Here is a 20,827-nt window from a genome sequence, read left to right as displayed (position 1 = left end):
TGCTCTGACTACATAACCTCCCCCACTTGGCACGCTACACGAAAGGAGGGAGCCCGGGAGAAACTGATACGGCTAGACCTTGGTTGGCTGCCAATTCTCCAGGGCTCAACCAAAGATTGGGTAATTCACTTCCCAGTAAGGAAATTCAGCCAGAGGGGTCTCACTGCCCCTCAGTCAGGCAGTGTACAAATCAGTGAGTGGTGGCAGCGATGGAGACTGTGAGCCACGCCCACCAGGGATGGTGGGAGGCGGATAGCGGGGCTAGCAGGCCATTGACGGCGGCTCAGTTGCCCAGACTGAGAGCCAGCGCCCGTTCCGCCACACCACGTGTGCGCGCAAAGTGCACACATGCTCCCAGGGCCCATGACATCACTTTGGGTCAGCTGGAACAAGGGGGGAATTTTTAAAAGTTCAAATCACCCTCAGCAAAAATGGTCACATGGCTGCTGGCCTCACCCCCTGATCTCCAGACAGAGGGGAGTTGAGGACAATCTCAACTCCCCTCTGTCTGGAGATCAGGGGGCGGGGCCACCAGCCAAGTGACCATTTTCAAGAGGTGCCGGAACTCCGTTCCACCGCGTTCCAGCTGAAAAAAAGCCCTGCTCTCCACAGTGTTCAAACCACTTCATGTACATTTCCTCAGTAATCTTCACAATGCTTCTGTAAGCGGGGTAGGAATGGTTACCCTCATTCTTGCAGAGGGAGGCAGAGATTCAGAGGTGATGGCTTCCCTACAGCCATCTGAATTCACAGCAGAGTCCAGATTTCAGTCAAAGGACTTCCTGGTTTCCCAATGAAGGGCTGGACTACAAATTCACTGGATTGAGCCCAGGTCCGTCTGCCACAAGCGCCATCATGCAATTGAAAGTTCCCTGCTCAGTCACCAGATAGAGGGTCCTTATGCCCCCCTCCCATTTCATTTTCCTCTCCTGAAATGTCAGAGGAGCGCTATTTGCCCCTTTGGGGAAAACTTCGTGCACCCCATCAGTAGATATGAAGCACCAAACTGGGCAAAGAAAGCAATCCAGGACTGTTTCAGGTTGGCAAAGTGGCACAGAGGAAAGGCTGAAGCTCTTCTCATGTCTACAGCCATGCAAGGCCCCACACACCTGGGACTTGAGTTCTCAGAGGACAAGAAAAAGTGAATTCTGCAACATGGATATATTATACAAACTAGCAAAGTTGTGTGTATCTGCTTTGGATATGTAACTTAGGGGTAAACTACCCTGTATGTCAGGAGTTGGACTCGGAGTACCAGCACTGAATCATCAGGTATGTAATTTGGCTTTAAGAAAACAGCAGGGAGAGGGAGAAAATATACAAGAATGCTGGGGAAGGTGTGTTTCGTCTTCTTTCCTTGTGCCATGTCCCAGATAAAAAATGCTGCTTCTGCTGAACTAAACGCCAAAGGGAAAAAGACACGTACTCATATTGTGCCTGTCTTCTTCTTCTGGCTATTGGGGATGCATGTCGCCTAAGGAGGGTTATTTCCGACTGGCTTCACTGCACGAAGAGGGTATTAACCCCTTCTTCCCAGCAACCTGTCCCCAATCCACCTTGGGCCTTGCCTGTAGTTGCTTTTTAGAACCAAATCACATATTTGGAGTTCCATTGAGAGAATTCCGGAGTCGTGTGTTATGTGGCCTCTGTTCTGCTTCTAATAGCTCGTTAGATGGTTAAAGGAATATGTGGGGCAGTGACCCCTGGTCCCCTGATTACTGGAAATCCTGTCTCAGCCTTCTGGACTGCTGAGATTTCCCCAAGGATTCAATATATCCACCCTTTCAGAACTCCTTGAGGGCCAGCAAGTCATTTTTTAAAAGTCCCATACCAAGCTTTTCAAGATGCTCATTTCTGTGATCCACACCAATTGTGTGCTTGCATAGTGTGAAGAATACAGGGCCCCGGTCTTTGGGATGTACTGAATGCTGCCAAGGGCTGTCACAGCACAGCATTTAATTACTCTCAGCATCCCTCATTGGAAAAGCACTACGAGTCGTCATCTTCCTCTGCTATCAGGTGTTCCTGCTCTATGTCCTTAAAGCAGGCTCGAAAGAAGGAAGAAAGGGTCTGGCGGAGGTGGCGCTGGTTGGTATCCAAAAAGATATGGCCTTCATCTGGGTAGATCTGGTGAACAAACACACTGTGGTTAGCCATGTTTTTGTTGCTGTCTTTAGAAGTAAAAAAGAAAAGCTGTGCGTCGTTTCTCTGTTCATAACAACTCTTAAGATGCAACCAAGGTCAGGAAACAGCTAAGGGAAAAGAAAGCCAGATTATAAGGAAATAAAGACAAGAAGGCCTGAAGTTGGGGGCTCTTGACTAAGGAAAGCAAAGGTGATGGTGCTCACTTTAACTACCAGCTTCATTGTGGTAGCAACGGGGCCTTTTCAAAGGCAAAGCTGTGTTTGCCACTGCCAAAGTGGGAGGAAGGTGAAATAAAGCAGAATCCTATTGCAATTCCTGTGCCCATCATTCCATCACCTTGTGCTCCACTGAGGGGCTGTTTGGAGCAGGCCAGGGCAGACTGCGCCTCTCCTCTCACCCTTTCCAGTGGCTGCCTAGTTCAAACCAATCCGAGAAAGCTTGGCTCCATCCACTCCTCTTTGGGCTTTCTACTCCCTTATGTTTGCCAGGCTAAACTCCTAGAGGGCCTGGTGTCCAGGCTTACTAAGCGCTCATTGGAAAGGGGGAGCCCCTTGCTGCCAGTGGGTGCTTCTCACTGCTGCTCAGTTGGCTGGTGAGGGAAAAAAATGGCAGGAAACAGAGGGGAATATCAGCAAGTGTCCTGACACACTGATGGCACTCCCTGTGCACCAGGAAGTAACATGAAACCATAGAGTCTGCCCAAATGCCAGAGCATCCCCAGTGTCCTCTGGTGACATGCTGACATCACTTCCTGGCACACAGGGAGTGACACCAGCATGTCACCAGTGACCTAAGGACATTGCTAGTGAGCCTCCTACACCCAGTATGTCCCCTGCCAGGACCTGGCAATGCTACCAGTACCTCAAGTAGTATATAAAATAGAGTTATACCAGGTGTGGCTTTCCCCCTCATAGATCAATGGCGTGTGGAAAAACACACACTTGGCAGAATGTCTCCTTCTAGACAACTTTAAGAGTGTCGCAGGGCCTGGAAGGACAATTGCTAAGTGGGCTAAAAGTCCCAAGAGATGTTACGTGTATTTGTGACCTGATTTTTACAAATTGATTTGAAGTAAGCATCTGCCATGGATTTTTGGTCCAGTTTACAGAAACAGATATGACACTTCATACTGAGTTCTTGGAACTCTACTACTTCAGGTGGGAAACCACATGTTTAAAGGCTTTCCCACATACAAAAAAACTCTTTCCCTTGGGAAAAATAAGCAGGTCCAAGAACAGATTTTATTTAGTTTTCTACCTGACTCGCCAGTCTTCTACATGACATTCTGATGGGCAAACTGGAAGACTGTGGACTGGACTATAGGACAGTTCGGTGGATAGGGAATTGGTTAGAGGACCGCACCCAAAGAGTGGTGGTCAACGGCGTTTCATCAGATTGGAGGGAGGTGTCCAGTGGGGTGCCACAGGGCTCGGTTTTGGGCCCGGTACTTTTCAATATTTGTACCAATGATCTGGATGAAGGAGTGGAAGGGCTGCTCATTAAATTTGCTGATGATACCAAATTGGGAGGAGTAGCAAACACCCAAGAAGATAGAATTAAAATTCAACAAGACCTGAATACTCTGGAGAAGTGGGCAGCTGTGAATAGGATGCAATTCAACAAAGACAAGTGCACAGTATTACATCTGGGCCTCAAAAATGGGAAGCACAAATACTGGATGGGGGATACACTTCTGGGCAGTAGTATATGTGAAAGGGATCTTGGGGTAAGAGTGGACTGTAAACTGAATATGAGCAGTCAGTGTGATGCGGTGGCAAAAAAGGCTAATTCAATCTTGGGTTGTATCAAAGGGGCCATAGCGTCAAAATCGCAGGTCATAGCCCTCTCTATACTGCCTTGGTCAGGCCACACCTGGAGTATTGTGTGCAGTTCTGGAGGCCTCATTTCAAAAAGGATGTGGACAAAATCGAGAGGGTGCAGAGGAGAGCAACAAGGATGATCAGGGGTCTAGAGACTGAGCCCTATGAGGAAATGCTGAGGGCCTTGGGAATGTTTAGTTTGGAGGAGATTGAGGGGGGACATGATTGCTCTCTTTAAATATTTGAAAGGCTGTCATTTGGAGGAGGGCAAAGAGCTGTTCCAGTTGGCAGCAGAGAGTAGGACCCGAAGCAATGGGCTTCAATTACATGCACAAAGGTATTAGGAAAAACTTTTTCACGGTCAGAGTAGTTCAAAAGTGGAATCAGCTGCCTAGGGAGGTGGTGAGCTCCCCTTCACCGGCAGTTTTCAAGAAGAGGCTGGATGAATATTTGTCAGAGATGCTTTAGGCTGATCCTGCACTGGGCAGGGGGTTGGACTGTATGGTCTGTATGGTCTGTATGGCCCCTTCCAACTCTATGATTCTATGATTTGAAGGGTTTCTAAAATGAGAAGCATTCTGACTTCCCTCAACAAAGCCCCAGGAACTTTGGACCACATGATTTATCTGTATTTGTAGTTCAGCTCATATAGGTTCGAGTACAGGGGTAGGCAACTCCCAGCAAGAGTGCCAACAGCAGCATTTTGTTTGGCACCAGAGGCCAGATCTCCACCAAAGTAACCAAGGCACTGGTAGCACTGCAGGATTCAGCACTGCAGGAGAAGCCTACAGGGCTTCTGCCTGTCCTAGCTGCCCAGACCTGTACAGCCACCAGCCACGTCCAAGGCAAATCCCTGTGTTGGTGGCCGTGTTGCCGGGGCTTGGTTTTCTCCAAGTGGTCTGCCAAATACCACCCTTATCTCCCCATCCCATTTTATCTGCTGGCACATCAACATCTTCATAGATAGATGTTTCATTTTAATTTGGCATTTGAGCTGAAAAGGTTGCTACCCCTATTCTAGACAATGACAAGATACATTGGTTGCTAAATTATTATGAGAATCCAACAATTTCAAAAGGTCACTCAAAATGCCTCCCAGAATCAACAAGAGAGGAAAAGAAAATTGCAACTGTCTCATTCATTGGTATTGAGGGGATATATTGATTCTCCCAGTGAGAGAGAACGCCTTCCTTCCCAATATATCCTACCTGAGTAGCATAGTTAGACTCTGCAGCCAACATCTGGATAAGAAGCTCAGCTGTGTGTTGGAAATGCACTGTGGCTGTTGGAGGAAAGCGGAAAGGTGAACTTAGTGACATGTCAGGAGGAGAGTCTTTCATAGATGAACTATGAACACCCAATGTTACCAAGGCCAGTATCTGCATTCAGATTAAGTGGCTCCATCCCACCCACAGATAAGCAGAACATCTGCAGTGTTCATGTACTTCGTTTCAGACATTCAGTTTTGGTTTCTCAAAAACACAGCATGGGAGGGTATGCTACACAGAATATTCCTGATAGGTACAGTCACCATGTTGTGTGAATAAGGCAATGTAGATATTTTCCAACTTTCATACATACAAATGGAATTCCAGATTTTAAGGGAAATTACATGAACTAAAGCTGTACCTGAAAGAAAATAAATATTTTGGTCTTTAAGGTGCCACGGGATCTCTTTTTGAAATCCCCTATGGCTATCCCATGGGAGGAAAGTGTTCACTTTAGTTTCATGGACTTAGTTTCAGTCAGGAATGAGAACTAACACCTTTTGCCAAAGGTGTCACAGAAAAGGAGGATTTTGAGGAAGGATGTGACCAAAAGAGAGAGTACTAGCACCAGAAAGGTGTTCTATGTGGCAATCCCGGCCATTTGGCTGTGTTCACAATGTTAAGTCTCGTTCTAGGGCAATTGATGATGTTATGCAAAGAGCATCATGGGAAGGGAGTCGTGTGGTGATATCAGAGAGTTCCCCTTTGATCTTCTTTCTACCAAGAAAAGAATAATTCAATCCATAATGAATGGACTCCCTTTCAGGGAGTAGCAGACCGTGCTAATGTTCACAAAGTTTATTTTAAATATGATTTTAACCCTATCTTTCTACCATATATGGTCCTCAATGCAGCATACAGAATCCCCCAAAAGATACAACCAAGTAGCAAGATGCCCACCCACACCTCAAGCTGGCTGCCATGCTCCAATGCTTATGCACTTTCCTGCCATTGCAGCTCTGATTGTTCTTCCTCTTTCAAGGTGTGGTAGCCTTGGGTACAAATATCCTCCAACGCCAGACATAATGGATTGCCAAGTGTATCAGTCAGATAATATCAATAGAGCTCCTTCCTCTGATGGAGGGGTGGTTGGTTGCTTCCTCCTCTCCTGGTAGCCTTAACAGTGACAGATGGAAGGGGTGTGTGTGTGTGTGTGTGTGTGGAGGTCCTCAGGGGCTCCTCAGCTTTCCTGCACTGAGCAGGAGATTGGACTAGATGGCTTACCAGGATCCTTCCAAATTCAGGAGCCAGATTCACACACAATGAAGATGTATGAGGCTGCTTGGTTAGAAGGTGCATACATTTTTCAAGGTACTCTTTGCTATAATTGTTCTTTTACTGTATTTGCCTAAGTGTGTGTAAATGAAGAAGAAACACACGGGATTCTTTGAAATAATATTATTTGCATGCACTATTGCCGAGTATTTTCAAGAGGTGCCGGAACTCCGTTCCACCACGTTCCCGCTGAAAAAAGCCCTGCATGCATCATATTGTTCAGTATTATTCAAATTTTACATTTTCAAGTGTATACTTTTTATGCATACTGTGATGGACTCAGCTTCAGATGCTGAGATTTCCAGAAGTGAAAGTATGATTGACATGTTTTCTCCCCCTGCTCCCCCCAATTGTGGCTAGCCTGAAATGGCAGTTGGGGATGGAATGTTGGGGAAGCTGTCAGTTGGAGTTGGAGGGAAAACAAGGGAGTGAAAGGGAGCTGGAGCCTGGCTTTAGACCAGAGAGGGTCAGCCAGAGAATCCTCTGTGAGAGGAAATAATGTTTGTGAAACACTTTTAGTCCTAGGACTAAAGAGGACTAAACCTAGGACTAAACCAGCACTAACTCCTGCTTAGACTCAAGAAATCTGGGAATTACAGAGGGCCAAGGAAGTGGGTAGAGAGGAGTCTCCCCTTCAGTGCCAGGAATAGGGTTATAGCTCATGACTATAATGCCTGCCCAGTATCTAGGAAGGGTTTGTCTCAGTGGTGCACCCTAAGATCTGGAGAGGAGGGAAAGTCGTGCTGTGTTTGTGTTTGAGTATATAAAGTGTAACATCTGTGAAGCAGTGTCGACCTCTGAAAGAAGCCAGCAAACCTAGTGTTATACCAAGTGTTTTGTGCCTCACACCAGTGAAGTTCCTGTATAAAAACCTTTCTGTTACTTAAGTTCAAACATCTGCCTACCTGCCTTTTGATTTTAACCTTCTGTGAATAAACCTTCAGTTATGTTTTGAACCTCCCCAAGCCTTGGGTGCCAGTTTCTGCTAAAGGGAAGCGCAAACCCCTGATCTGTCCCCTACTAAGACTTGGCTGGGCAACCATTTTTAATATTTCTTAAGGGTAGGACAAGAAGGAAAGTTGAAGCTTAACATCAACCATGCTACCAGAGGCTTCCCAGCCCAGTATACAGTTTCATAGGCTTAAAGAGGAGAAGTTTTACTTCAGGGTAGGGGAAGGTCAGCCTAAGCCTGAGTTGGATGTGGGTTTGGGGCACATACACATAAAACAAAACAGAATGAGTCTGTATTTTTGTTCCTTCCTTACTTTAGCAATTCTAGACTGAACTGAAGATGTAAAATGCATTTGAAACTCTAAAATAACCATTCATTGTTACGTGGGCCCAGTCTGCACAGCTTACCTGAAGCAGGGATGTTTCGGAACATGCTGGAAAAAACGGGGAAGATCGCGTTTTCTCGCATGAGTTTTGCGCGACATCGCGCAAAACTCACGCAGAAAACGCGATCTTCTGCGTTTTTTCCGGCATGTTCCTCAATGTCCCGGCTTCAGGTAAGCCATGCGGAATCGGCCATGATCTGAGAGGCTCCATTAAAAGGACAACAATTCCTACCATCCTTGAACATCCTTGCCAGAGTGGATCTTACCGTCTCCAGTTCCATGCACAAGCAAGACGTTCTTGTCCTTGAGACGGATTGCTTCCTCCAGGACAGAGGCCACCTGGGGAACGAAATGGATTGGGTGGAACACAAAAAGAGTTAAAACCTAGCCTTTCTGTGTTTCCATCTGTGGCTGCTTCCATGTTGTTATTTTAATATGGTTTCTTGCTTGTTTGGCCTTTTATGCTATTTTCTTGTATCTTGCTTTTCAGCACAAAGGGGCCTACTGGAAAGGTTCCCAGGCTGTCTCCCATGATCCAAACACAGACCAAGCTCTGCTTACCTTTAATAAGGTGGGATCTGGTGGCTGTGGTTAATAATTTGCTGGATCTTGATAAGAGTGAGAAGATGGATTGGATAATGAGAGTTATTTAAAACCGGCTGAAGGGCCTTGATAGTGAACAATAATACAACTCAGCTTGTTTGTTTTTATTTAATTATATAATTAATTATATATATAATTTTATTTAAGTATATAATTTTGCTACCCCAAATGGCTTATACTGTTCTCTTCCCTCCTCCATTTTATCCTCACAAAAACCCTGTGAGAGAGTTAGGCAGAGTGGGGGTTGATTGGCCCAATGGCAGAACCCAAATCTCCCAGATCCTAGCCCAACCAATACAGCACACTGGTTGAGTTTAGGGACCACCCTATGGGCCATCAGGACTTTGCAATGCCTCAGTTTGGTGTGAGGGCCAGTTTGGTGTACTGGTTAAGAGCGCGGGACTCTAATCTGGAGAGCCAGGTTTGATTCCCCACTCCTCCACTTGAAGCCAGCTGGGTGACCTTGGGGCAGTCACAGCTTCTAGGAGCTCTCTCAGCCCCACCCACCTCACAGGGTGATTGTGGAGATAATAATAACATACTTTGCAAACTGCTCTGAGTGGGCATTAAGTTGTCCTGAAGGGTGGTATATAAATCAAATGTTGTTGTTGTTATCATCATCATCTTGGGATGGTCTTATTATCCATCTGTAAGCCAGTGCAATTTGTAGACTCTCAGGAAGGGAGACAAAACTTACTGCCAGAGACACGTGTCTTCTCAGAAGATACATGAAAAAGGCAGACAGAGAAATACTCCCTGCCCCATGGATCTTTGGTAACTGCAAAAGCATGCTTAGTAGAACAAAACCTCTCCTTCCTCTGCACATACACTTGTGAACCCATCTCCCCATCCCCCCCCAACATTTTGAAGATGAATGTAATCACACATAAAACGTGAGTTCATTTGGGATTCCCCTCATTAAGCATGTACTCAGCACATGTGTAAACAAGCCTTCATAAATGGCAAAGCATATGGCAATCATATATATTCACTACAAAAACTATTAGTATTAAAATGCAGTCCATGAAAATCATGACAAGATTAGGCTCTTTGTGGAAGGACAAACAAACACCAACAATTTCAAAATGGTTTACCCGTATTTGGGACCAGTTCACCATGGAGAAATTAGTAGATCAAATTAAACAATCTGAAGTGCCATATTACAAATCACATCTTATGGAACAATGGACTCCAGTTTTAGATTTCCTAATGAAAGAAGACTTTATTAAAAAACTCGTGTCATCTCAGGACTATTATAAGCTACTTCTTTATGCTTAAAAAAACTTATTGCTATCACTTCTCTGTAACTTATAGAGTGAAGGAACTCAACTTTAGAACTAGACACTATTAGTATTTATGAAGGGGGGGAAATAGCGTTTATACAGTTTCTTTTTTTCTCTTCTGTATATAGTTCAATGGAAATGTAATCCAAAAGTGTTATTAAATATCATTTTTTGTGTAAGGTTCAGCACAAAAACTAAATAAAATTTAAATTGGAAAAAAAGTCATGACACAATGGTCCTTGACTCCAAAAAAATACGCTACATGAATTCAGAAGCATTTCCTAAATGCTTGAAGAAATGTGGGGAGAGAGGCACCTTTATTCATTGCTGGTGGGAATGTGTTTATATACAATAATTCTGGTCTAAAGTGATTAAACATATCAAAATTATGACTAACTACTCAGTCCCATTGATGCTGGAAACTATTCTCCTAAATGATTGGCAAGATGACTCAATCCCAAACATACGCAAAAAATTGATTGCAAACCTTTTATCAGCTGCTAAATCTACAATTGCCTCATTATGGAAGGAAAACGGATCCCCAACAATTTCAAATTGTCTTACCCGTATGTGGGATCAATTTACCACGGAGAAACTCGCAAACCAAATAAAACAATTAGAATTACCAAATTATAAATCATATTTCAGGGAGCAATGGTTTCCTGTCTTAGAATTCTTGACAAAAGATGATGTTGTAAAAAACCTCATGTCAACCCCTGACTATTATGCTTTGCCGTAATTTTTGATAACTCTTGAAAATGCATTAGAAAAGCGTAAACTCAGTATCATTATCTGAGATCAGCAATAACATGAAGGAAAGATGTATTTCATTCAGAAACTCTAAATAACAACAATCTTGTTTACATCTTTTCCACACCTACATCTTTTCCACACTGTGACACTGAGAGATCTCTGTCTTTTGGTGCTACACCTCTGAAGATGCCAGCCACAGCTGCTGGCGAAACGTCAGGAACTACAATGCCAAGACCACGGCAATACAGCCCGGAAAACCCACAACAACCATCGTTCTCCGGCCGTGAAAGCCTTCGACAATACAATCTTGTTTACAGTTTATCAGAAGAGCGATATCAAATATGTTTTATGTTTATTTTATAAGATTTTGGAACTAAAATTAAATAATTTTTTAAAAAATAAACAAGCCCTCATCAGTTCCTACTGCATTCAGTAAAGCAAAAAGAGGGAAGGAGGAGGCAAAGATGGGAAGAAACTCTGGGCACACGTACCGTGTAGGCTGCATCCTCGCGGGCTGGCATCCCTAAGTAGCGTTCAGAGAAAGTAGCAGCTGTGGAAAGGGGCACAGGAAGGGAAGAGATGTTTAGAGCACTATGGAGCTGACCTCTTCCAATAAGCAGGGCTTTTTTTCAGGGGGAACGCGGGGGAAAGGAGTTCTGGGACTTCTTGAAAATGGTCACATGGGTGGTGGCCCCGCCCCCTGATCTCCAGACAGAGGGGAGTTGAGATTGCCCTCCACACCACTCAGCAGTGCGGAGGGCAATCTCAAGTCCCCTCTGTCTGGAGATCAGGGGGCGGGGCCACCAGCCATGTGACCATTTTCTCTGAGGGCAACCCACTGAATTCCACCACCTCTTTTCCCAGAAAAAAAGCCCTGCCAATAAGCATTTCCCTAACGGACAGCCTCAACAGCAGTGTCCCAAAGCAGTAAGAGAGAAGGGGCATTTGTACTTTCATGAACTTCAGCAATTGGGTAAGGGCCTGATTCTCCAGTCCCTGGATCCCGACCCAGATGAAATCTTTTGATGATTCACTGCTTTTGCAGGATGGTTAAGCAATGAAGTTTTATACAGACTTCAGAATTTACCTTTTACAAAATTTAGATTTTCTTGATACAGAATTGTGTCTTTGTGGATGTTTTTTTATTTAGCAAGATATAAAAAAAGGAGATGGCGTGGGAAAAGTAGTTTTATTCCATACACCTTCTCTATGCAGCAGCAGTTTATCTGTGAAAAGCACCTGATTTTATCAGACAGACCCACCAAGAAGCATCAGGGCTGAACTACAAGTGACACCAAACACCTGTTTTTTTAACATGTTGAGGACGTGATTTTACCTGGGAACTGTAGTTGAAAACAGCATTATATCCTTAGCATGGGGAGGCAGGGAGGGGAAAGAGCTTTTCAATGGCTAATTCCGCACACGTTAGATAATGCACTTTCAATGCACTTTATCAATAATTTGAGGTGGATTATTTGTTCCGCACACAAAAAAATCCATTCCAAATGATCTATAAAGAGGATTGGAAGTGCATTATCCAACGTGTGCGGAATCACTCAAAGACAGCTGCACAGGAGCGCAGGGAGAGAGAAACTTTGCAATTGTTTTCTTGCAATCTCGACAGAGAGATGAACTACCAGTTCTTTCCCTCCTCTGCTTCTCTATGTTAGGGACAGGTCCGGTACTCCTTTCTCTGTTAAGAGGAATAGAATAATAGAATCATAGAGCTGGAAGGGGCCATACAGACCATCTAGTCCAACCCCCTGCCCAGTGCAGGATCAGCCTAAAGCATTTGTGCAGAGAAGAGGCACTCTTCTCTGGCATGTTCCTTTATTTATCCAAGTGGAGGAAGAAGTACCAACAATAAAGGATGAGAAATCTTAGAAATCAGGAAAATACAAAGGCATTAAGGTAAACTTAAGGGGATCCACAACCCTTGCTGCTACTCACCATGGAAGCGGAAGCTGGTGATGGGTGCCACAGCTGCTCCACATTTAAAAAGGTCTCCTGCCACAGCCAGGAGCTTAAGTGCCAAAAAGCCCCCGTAGGCCTTTTTTAGAAAAGGCAGAAAGAGCAGACGGTCAAACACTCGTGCCCTGGTGAAGGCTGACTTATTTATTTATATTTCTTCCGGTTATTTTTAGTCTGCATTTCTCAGTGAGACTCAAGGTGGATTACACAGTATAAATCAATACACAATCATCAACCTGGACATTCAATAATACAAAAGAATAAGGATAACATAAATTTGGAAACAAGCAGAAATCTAATACAGGTGTGGAAAATGCTGAAAAAATGACATTAACAGCATGGAAACCACCTTGTAGGAGCATACTTGCAGCAACAGGCAGTGCACAATGAATAATTCAGTTTTGCACAGTTTGCAGAAAGCAAGGAGAGTGGGGGCTTTCCTGACCTCTTTGGGCAGGTCATTCCATAAGGTGGGAGACACTGCAGAGAATGCGGCAGCAACACTGGATCCAGTATAACCCTAGGCTCTTAAATGAGTCAGCCAGTGTCAACTATACCCCATCAAAAGCGGGGAGCACAATATCCTTCAATAGCTCTGCCTTCCCAACCAGCCTCGCTTCTGTTCTGTCTGGATTCAGTTTCAATTTGTTTACTTTCCGCCAATTGACTACAGCTGTCAGACAGTGGCCGTTTCCACACTACTTACCTTCATCCGGAACTTTGCGAAAAATACGCGGAAGATAGCGTCTTCTCACGCGAGTTTTGCACGCGCAAAACTCGCATGAGAAGACGCTATCTTCCATGTTTTTTTCGCGACATTCTGCAACGTTCCAGATGAAGGTAAGTAGTGTGGAAACGGCCAGTGACTGAGGGCCTCTACTGCCTCATCAGGGGACTTGGATAGAGTGATATAGAGCTGGGTATCATCTGCATATTGAAGACATCCAATTCCATGGTTATGAATGATTTCTCCTAAAGGCCTTACATAGAAGTTGAATAACATGGGGGAAAAGACTGTGCCCTGTGGAATCCCGCAATATAATTCCCACCCTGAAGATAACTGGTCTCCAACAGCAACGATTTGAGTCCATTCAATGAGGAACAACTTAAACCAATCTGAGGCAGATCCCTGATAACTACTTTTGCTGCTCACTGATCAAGAGACATCAAGAGCTCATGTATGCGGTATTTACATGATTTTAGCAGCTGAGATTGCCAAGGATCCAGAGCACAAGTAGTGTGTAAGCACGAAGCTGAAGTTGGTTCCCAGTTCCCAATTCGCATTTCCTAGTTCCTTATTCGCAAAGCCAAAGAAAAATATTGTGGGGAAATTGAAAAGCTCTGAACCCCAAAATGAAGTCCTCTAAGTGGACCTATACTGGGTCATCCTACAAAACCCAGATCTTGAGTTAACAGCTTCAAAATAGAGTGCCCCCAGAACAATTCAATAAGAAGAAAGGGATGGCAGCTGCAGCAGAAAAAAAAACTTTGGATCACCCCAGCCCTGAACTCCAGAGACTGTCCCCTACAAGAGGATATGTGCTAGTTTTGATCCAGTCTCTACTTCTGGAGCTAAGGCCTACTATTTCACCTTTCTCCCAGAACCTTGCATTAGACATTGCAGTGAATAAGGAACTGGGAACCATAAGAGCCCTCTCCACCCCCGAATAATCTTTGGATCACCCCAAATCACACAGCCCTGAACTCCATAGACTGCCCCCTGCAAGAGGACATGTGCTGGTGCTGATCCAGTCTCTGGTTCAGGAGCTGAGGCCTCCTATTTGGACTGCCTCCCAGAACCATCTGTTAGACAGAAAATAGGGGAAAATAAAGGCCCTCTGTGCTCAAAAACAATCTTTGGATCACCCCAAATCACTCAGCTCCGCACTCCAGACACTGGCCGTTGTCACACGGGCATCTGTTCCATTAAATTTACAGCACATAGCGTCATCGCTGATATCGGCACAGTAACATTTCTTTGGGTCACCTCACGTTTCTTCGCGCTCCCAGCTGTCCACACCTAAGCGCTCTGTTCCGTTCTCTCTAATGGGCGCAGAAGCAGCTCCTCCCCCCTTTTTTAAAAAATTTTTTTGGTGTTTAATTCCGCTATAACGGAATAACATTAGATAAACACTCTTTTCTCAGTTTCCTAATCTACTGCTGTTTCCTGAATAATCTGAAATCCGTGTGCACAACTGAAGTTGTTGTCAGCTGGATGAGGCTGCAGTCTTCCGCGCCTAAGATCCTCTCGGTAACGCAAAACTGAAAGCGGAAGTCAGATAGAACGGTTGCGGAGTTTAAAATTTTCCCGCACAAAAAAATAAAGGCATTATATCGCTATAACATCGTAATGTTAAAAAGAAAAAAAACAGAAAATGACTGAACACGGCCATTTTTAGTGAGGTGTGGTTTTGGGTTAAAATAAAAATTTCTCTAATGGCAATTCAGTCATTTTTACTTGTTTTCTTCAGCAGAAAATTTTCATTGTGTGATGTCGTTATAGCAATATAAGGACATTATTACAAAAAAAGAGGGGAGTCGTGGAAGAAATGGATTCTGGGATTGAGGAGAGGAGAAAAAGGGTGGGGCTATGGCGTGGCGAGGAGAAAAACATCGATCTGAGGCATTCACACTGAGGCGCAAAATATCGCGACTATCAAGCACAAAGCAGAAGAGAGAAAATCGCATCAGTGTTGGAATAAGGTGGGTGTTTGCCAGGAAATTGCGCCATTTTCACGCTAAATAGAAGCCCGTGTGACGACGGCCACTCTGCCCTACAAGATGGCATGTGGTGTTGCTGATCTAAACTTTGGTTCTGGTGCTATGACTTCCTATTAGGGCTTCATCCCTGTAGCTTGTATTGGGAACAGCTTCTGTCTCAAAACAGTCCTGGGTCGAATCCACATTACTCATTCTAAGTCGCATGTTCCCCGCATTCCCCACGCAATCCCGAGTGCCGGTCACATTACCTCATTAAACAGACGCATTTCATTCGCATTTCTCCCGAATATCTGGTCACAGGTTTTCAACAGGAGTTTCACGGTGGCCGTGAACTGGCCAATGCGCAATTTACGTGGTTTTTTAAAAAACCACCCCCCTTCCTGTCTCTCCGGCCGTTCTGAGAGTTCCTATTGGCTGATTCAACTTGCAAGTGCTCCGTAGTCTGCAAAAGACTGTTTTTGACTTCATAGCATTGGATTTATTGATTATGCTGTTTCTGAATCAAATCTGGTAGTTTGAAAAATCATTTTGGGGTGAATCCATCCTCAGAACGGACTCGCGAAACTTCCTTTTTAACTGTTTTTTATTGTATATTACTGTAATATCGAAATTACGAAATATCGAAATAATGACACTCCAAGGAAGTGAAACTTCAGTAAAATTCAGGCACTGAACTCTCCTGCATAGGAAATGCCCACGAAAGCTTCCCACATGCTTCCAAATTTCCAAAAAAGAAACGGGAGAGAGCCATCAGTGCTGTCAGTGGGGGAAAGAGAGGCATCATTATCTTCAATGATGTTTCTTTATAAGGCAAGATCGAAATTACGGAAAAGTGCGCTCAAAAAAATAAAAAAAAATGGGCGGGGAAAAAGGTCCCGCCCAAAAAAGCGGTTTTCGAGCGGCCGTGTGACAGGAGGGACGCGCGAGAAAGATGGATTGGAAGCAGGAATGTGAACTAAGAGGAAAAAATCGCGGATTGGAGGCAAACGGAAGATATCCGATAAACATGCGGGTAATGGGTGAATGTGGATTCGACCCTGGTCTTGGACCTCCTCAGATTTGGAACCTGGACTAGAGTGTTAACTTATCTCTTTCAAAAAGAGTCCAGCAACACCTTTAAGACTAACCAATTTTATTATAGCATAAGCTTTCGAGAATCACAGTTCTCTTCCTCAGATGCATGGAGGGCAGAAAGAAACTGGTCAAATATAGAGGAGAGGGGAGGGGAGGAGGAGAGGAAGGATGTAAACAACTCCTTTGATATGGAGATGCAGACAGCTCCTTTTGGTGTGGGGATCAGTTTGCTTGTGCAAAGGTTCAAAGGAGTTTGCCGTGTTAGTCTGTAGTAGCAAAATCAAAAAGAGTCCAGCAGCACCACCAAGACCATCCAATTCCACTGCAGCACAAGCCTTCGATAACCACAGCCCTCCCCGCCAGATGCATCTGACAAAGAGAACTGTGGTCCTCGAAAGCCCACGTCAGGTGCCACTGGACTCTCCCTGACCCCGCCTATGTAAATGAAATCAGTTACCTGTGATAATGAGATAACCATTCATAGTCCCTATTCAGTCCCAGCTTGACAGAATAGGAGCTGGTAACCCTACGTAGAGGGCTTTTATTTTCCCCAGTTCCTTATTCACCGCAACGTCTAATGCAAGGTTCTGGGAGAAAGGTGAAAGAGGAGGCCTCAGCTCCAGAAGTAGAGACTGAATCAGAACCAGCACATGTCCTCTTGTAGGGGACAGTCTCTGGAGTTCAGGAGGACTATGTGATTTGGGGTGATCCAAAGATTATTTGGGGGTACAGAGGCCTCTTATATTTCCCAGTTCCTTATTCACAGCAATGTCTAATACAAGTGTAACCCCCAGAGTCCAGAGGACCAGGTTCAATGTTTACCAATTCAAAATATAAACGCAATTTATTTAAACACAGCTATGAAACATTCCCAAAGTTATCAATACTGGATCAGTAACCAGTGACCCCAGCGCAAAGTCCTACTCACAATCCCTTGGTAAAGTGCACAGACAGTTCTGTGGATTTGGCCAGAGGCTATGTCTGGAACAGCGTCCGAAATATCCAAAAGGCCTCGCCACAGCAGGACTCTGTTTGTGTTGTGAAGATGCTGTCTGAATCCTGGAGCTTGCTTGTTGTCCTAGGAGCAGTTCCCCTTTTTTCCTAGCAAGACAAAGTGGGGCAGCTCCATACTAGGGTGCTGGTCTCAAAGAGTCAACGAGTTCAGCTGCCAGCAATTCCTGTTCTTTGCTCTTCCTTGCTTCTTTGGATCTTGTGAGTTACTGCACTTCTCCCAAGGAGAAGAGTTCAGCTCTATGATCTTCATAGCTCCAAAGCTTGGAAACTCTCTGTTGCCCGCCAGTCTTTCCTAGTCCTGTATTATACCACCCCTCCTAGTCATGGTGACCTCTTTTTTATATACATGCCCCTTTGCTAAACATGCAAATTAAACAACCCTTGGGACAGCTCAGTTATCTGCTAGTCTGGTCCATCAATTTATCTGCAATCTATTAATCAGGCCTAGGTCCTAGGCCCCCAAACCCTTTTTCCAGTACAGGCTTACATGAGGTTCTGGGAGAAAGGTGAAATAGGAGGCCTCAGCTCCGGAACCAGAGACTGGATCAGCACCAGCACATGTCCTCTTGTGGGGGGCAGTCTCTGGAGTTGAGGGCTGTGTGATTTGGGGTGATCTAAAGTTTTTTTCTGCTGCAGCTGCTGCCCCTTTCTTCTTATTGAATTGTTCTGGGGGCACCCTATTTTGAAGCTGTTAAGATCTGGGTTTTGTAGGATGACCCAGTATAGGTTCACTAAGAGGGCTGAGTCTGCTTAATCTGGGGGTGTATAATATGTGCCCCTGCAAACTTCATTTTGGGGTTCAGAGCTTTTCAATTTCCCCACAATATTTTTCTTTGGCTTTGCGAATAAGGAACTAGGAACTGTGAATAAGGAACTGGGAACCAAGTTCAGGTTCGTTGTGTAAGCCTGTACTGGAAAAAGGGTTTGGGGCCTAGGACCTAGGCCTGATTAATAGACTGCAGATAGATAGACCAGACTAGCAGATAACTGAGCTGTACCTAGGGTTGTTTAATTTGCATGTTTTGGAAAAACCACGGGCGGCCCTGGAACAATTGTTGCGAAGAAAACACACAATACCAGGACACCACTATAACGAATGTACATATATTCCTGTCCACATGTAAAAGTGCAAAGTGCAAAGTGCGATGTGTTCAAATATATACAATACAGAAATACACAGTATAATCATATACAGCACATATGTTGTTCAAACAAGTCTTTACAGTCCGTATAGTTCCTTGCTTTCATTTAAAGTGCAACATGCAAAAAATTTTTATATGGAAGCCCATGGAGAGAATCGTGGAAGATGTAATCACATTCCCAGTCCCAAAATTCAAGATTTGTCCAACAACGCCGACGGGGATGTGCAGGCAATTGTCATTAACCCGTTTCGTGAGAGAACTCACTTCATCTTGGGCATACAAAAATTCAGACTGGATACACTGTAAGTGTAGAATAAAATGAATTACACAGCCAAAATAAATCACAATTAGCAATATATACACAATACAATGACTTTTTACTTACAGAAAATTGCAAGAACCAAACTCATTCTCTGAGGGCTTGAGAAGAAGGTGGTGTTAACGGACTCATGATTGAATAAACAGCAACTGTGTATATAACTCAATTTGGGGCCGAATCAATCAATGTACTAACTAGAGCCAGCTGGAGGGTACTGAGTCATGAAACAACTTGCAGCCCAAGTTGCCAATTTTCATAGAAAGCAAGAGTACATAATCTCCATATTAAGTCCATATGGTGTCAAAGTATTGAGTTGAAAAATCCACTTGGATTCCAACCGCATAAGTAATTTACCTATATCCCCTGTATGAGGGCAATCCAAATGTTCAATGACTGAAACCCTGAAATCATGGTATAGGTGATTACACTGTTGAAAATGTCCAACCAGGGGTGCTTCTATCACTCCATTCCTAATCCTCGATAGATGCTCCTGAATTCTTATCCTAAGGGGGCGGGTGGTACTACCTATATAGAGCAAGGGACACTGGCATTGGATAATGTAAACTACATTCGTAGATTTGCAATTTGTGAATTTGTTGCTGGGAACGGAACGGGTCGTTATAATCCGGTCCAGTCCCACCATATGCCCACATACATTGCAATTGCCACAAGCATGATGGCCTTTGGGCATAGTAGTGCGTGGAGAGGTTGCAGAATATTCGGACCTGATCACGATGTCCCGAATGGACCTGGTCCGTCTGAAACCAACCGCCAGTCCCGAGGCACAACCACGAATGTCAGATAAAAGGTGCCAATGCTGCCTAATAATGGAGGTGATTCTGGGGGCTAAAGGAGTATAGTCCAGCCCCCATTTGATCCTGTCATCAAAACTCCTCACTCTGGGGGTCAATAGACTATCCCTTTCCAATACATCTGAACGTGCACTCGCCCTCTCAATAACCTGACTGGGGTAGCCCCTCGCTGCAAAGTTCTCCCCCAGCTCCCTGCGTCCAATCTTGTAAAAATATGGGTTAGTAGAGTTACGCTTTATCCTCAGTTCACGTGGACCGGTAGTACTGACAGTATAGACTATCTAGACGTGACCATCTACAGAGAAAAAAACAACAGATTGGCGGTGCGTCCCTTTAAGAAACACACGGACCGCTGTTCCTATCTTCACTACCGGTCTTTTCATCCACGAAATTTGCGGGATAACATTCCTTTGGGCCAATTCCTGAGGATAAAGCGGGCTACCCCAGTCAGGTTATTGAGAGGGCGAGTGCACGTTCAGATGTATTGGAAAGGGATAGTCTATTGACCCCCAGAGTGAGGAGTTTTGATGACAGGATCAAATGGGGGCTGGACTATACTCCTTTAGCCCCCAGAATCACCTCCATTATTAGGCAGCATTGGCACCTTTTATCTGACATTCGTGGTTGTGCCTCGGGACTGGCGGTTGGTTTCAGACGGACCAGGTCCATTCGGGACATCGTGATCAGGTCCGAATATTCTGCAACCTCTCCACGCACTACTATGCCCAAAGGCCATCATGCTTGTGGCAATTGCAATGTATGTGGGCATATGGTGGGACTGGACCGGATTATAACGACCCGTTCCGTTCCCAGCAACAAATTCACAAATTGCAAATCTACGAATGTAGTTTACATTATCCAATGCCAGTGTCCCTTGCTCTATATAGGTAGTACCACCCGCCCCCTTAGGATAAGAATTCAGGAGCATCTATCGAGGATTAGGAATGGAGTGATAGAAGCACCCCTGGTTGGACATTTTCAACAGTGTAATCACCTATACCATGATTTCAGGGTTTCAGTCATTGAACATTTGGATTGCCCTCATACAGGGGATATAGGTAAATTACTTATGCGGTTGGAATCCAAGTGGATTTTTCAACTCAATACTTTGACACCATATGGACTTAATATGGAGATTATGTACTCTTGCTTTCTATGAAAATTGGCAACTTGGGCTGCAAGTTGTTTCATGACTCAGTACCCTCCAGCTGGCTCTAGTTAGTACATTGATTGATTCGGCCCCAAATTGAGTTATATACACAGTTGCTGTTTATTCAATCATGAGTCCGT

General features: G+C 44.5%; 1 protein-coding gene across 1 annotated transcript in view; it reads right to left on the bottom strand.

Moving 5' to 3' along the window:
- Positions 1-1,804: 1,804 nt before the first annotated feature.
- Positions 1,805-20,827, bottom strand: part of LOC129327278 (inactive dipeptidyl peptidase 10-like) — an 86,503-nt gene continuing 67,480 nt past the window's right edge. Inside the window, exons 22-26 of the mRNA XM_054975773.1 lie at positions 12,435-12,534; positions 10,976-11,034; positions 8,112-8,184; positions 5,174-5,247; positions 1,805-2,127 (exon numbers count right to left, since the gene is read on the bottom strand). Coding sequence (XP_054831748.1) covers positions 1,990-2,127; positions 5,174-5,247; positions 8,112-8,184; positions 10,976-11,034; positions 12,435-12,534 — 444 coding nt within the window. The 3' untranslated portion in view covers positions 1,805-1,989. The remainder of the gene's footprint in view (positions 2,128-5,173; positions 5,248-8,111; positions 8,185-10,975; positions 11,035-12,434; positions 12,535-20,827) is intronic.

Source organism: Eublepharis macularius, chromosome 4, assembly GCF_028583425.1.
Source record: "Eublepharis macularius isolate TG4126 chromosome 4, MPM_Emac_v1.0, whole genome shotgun sequence".
NCBI lineage: Eukaryota > Metazoa > Chordata > Lepidosauria > Squamata > Eublepharidae > Eublepharis > Eublepharis macularius.
The sequence above is the reverse complement of the archived record's forward strand: the minus strand, read 5'-3'. Positions and strand labels throughout refer to the sequence as shown.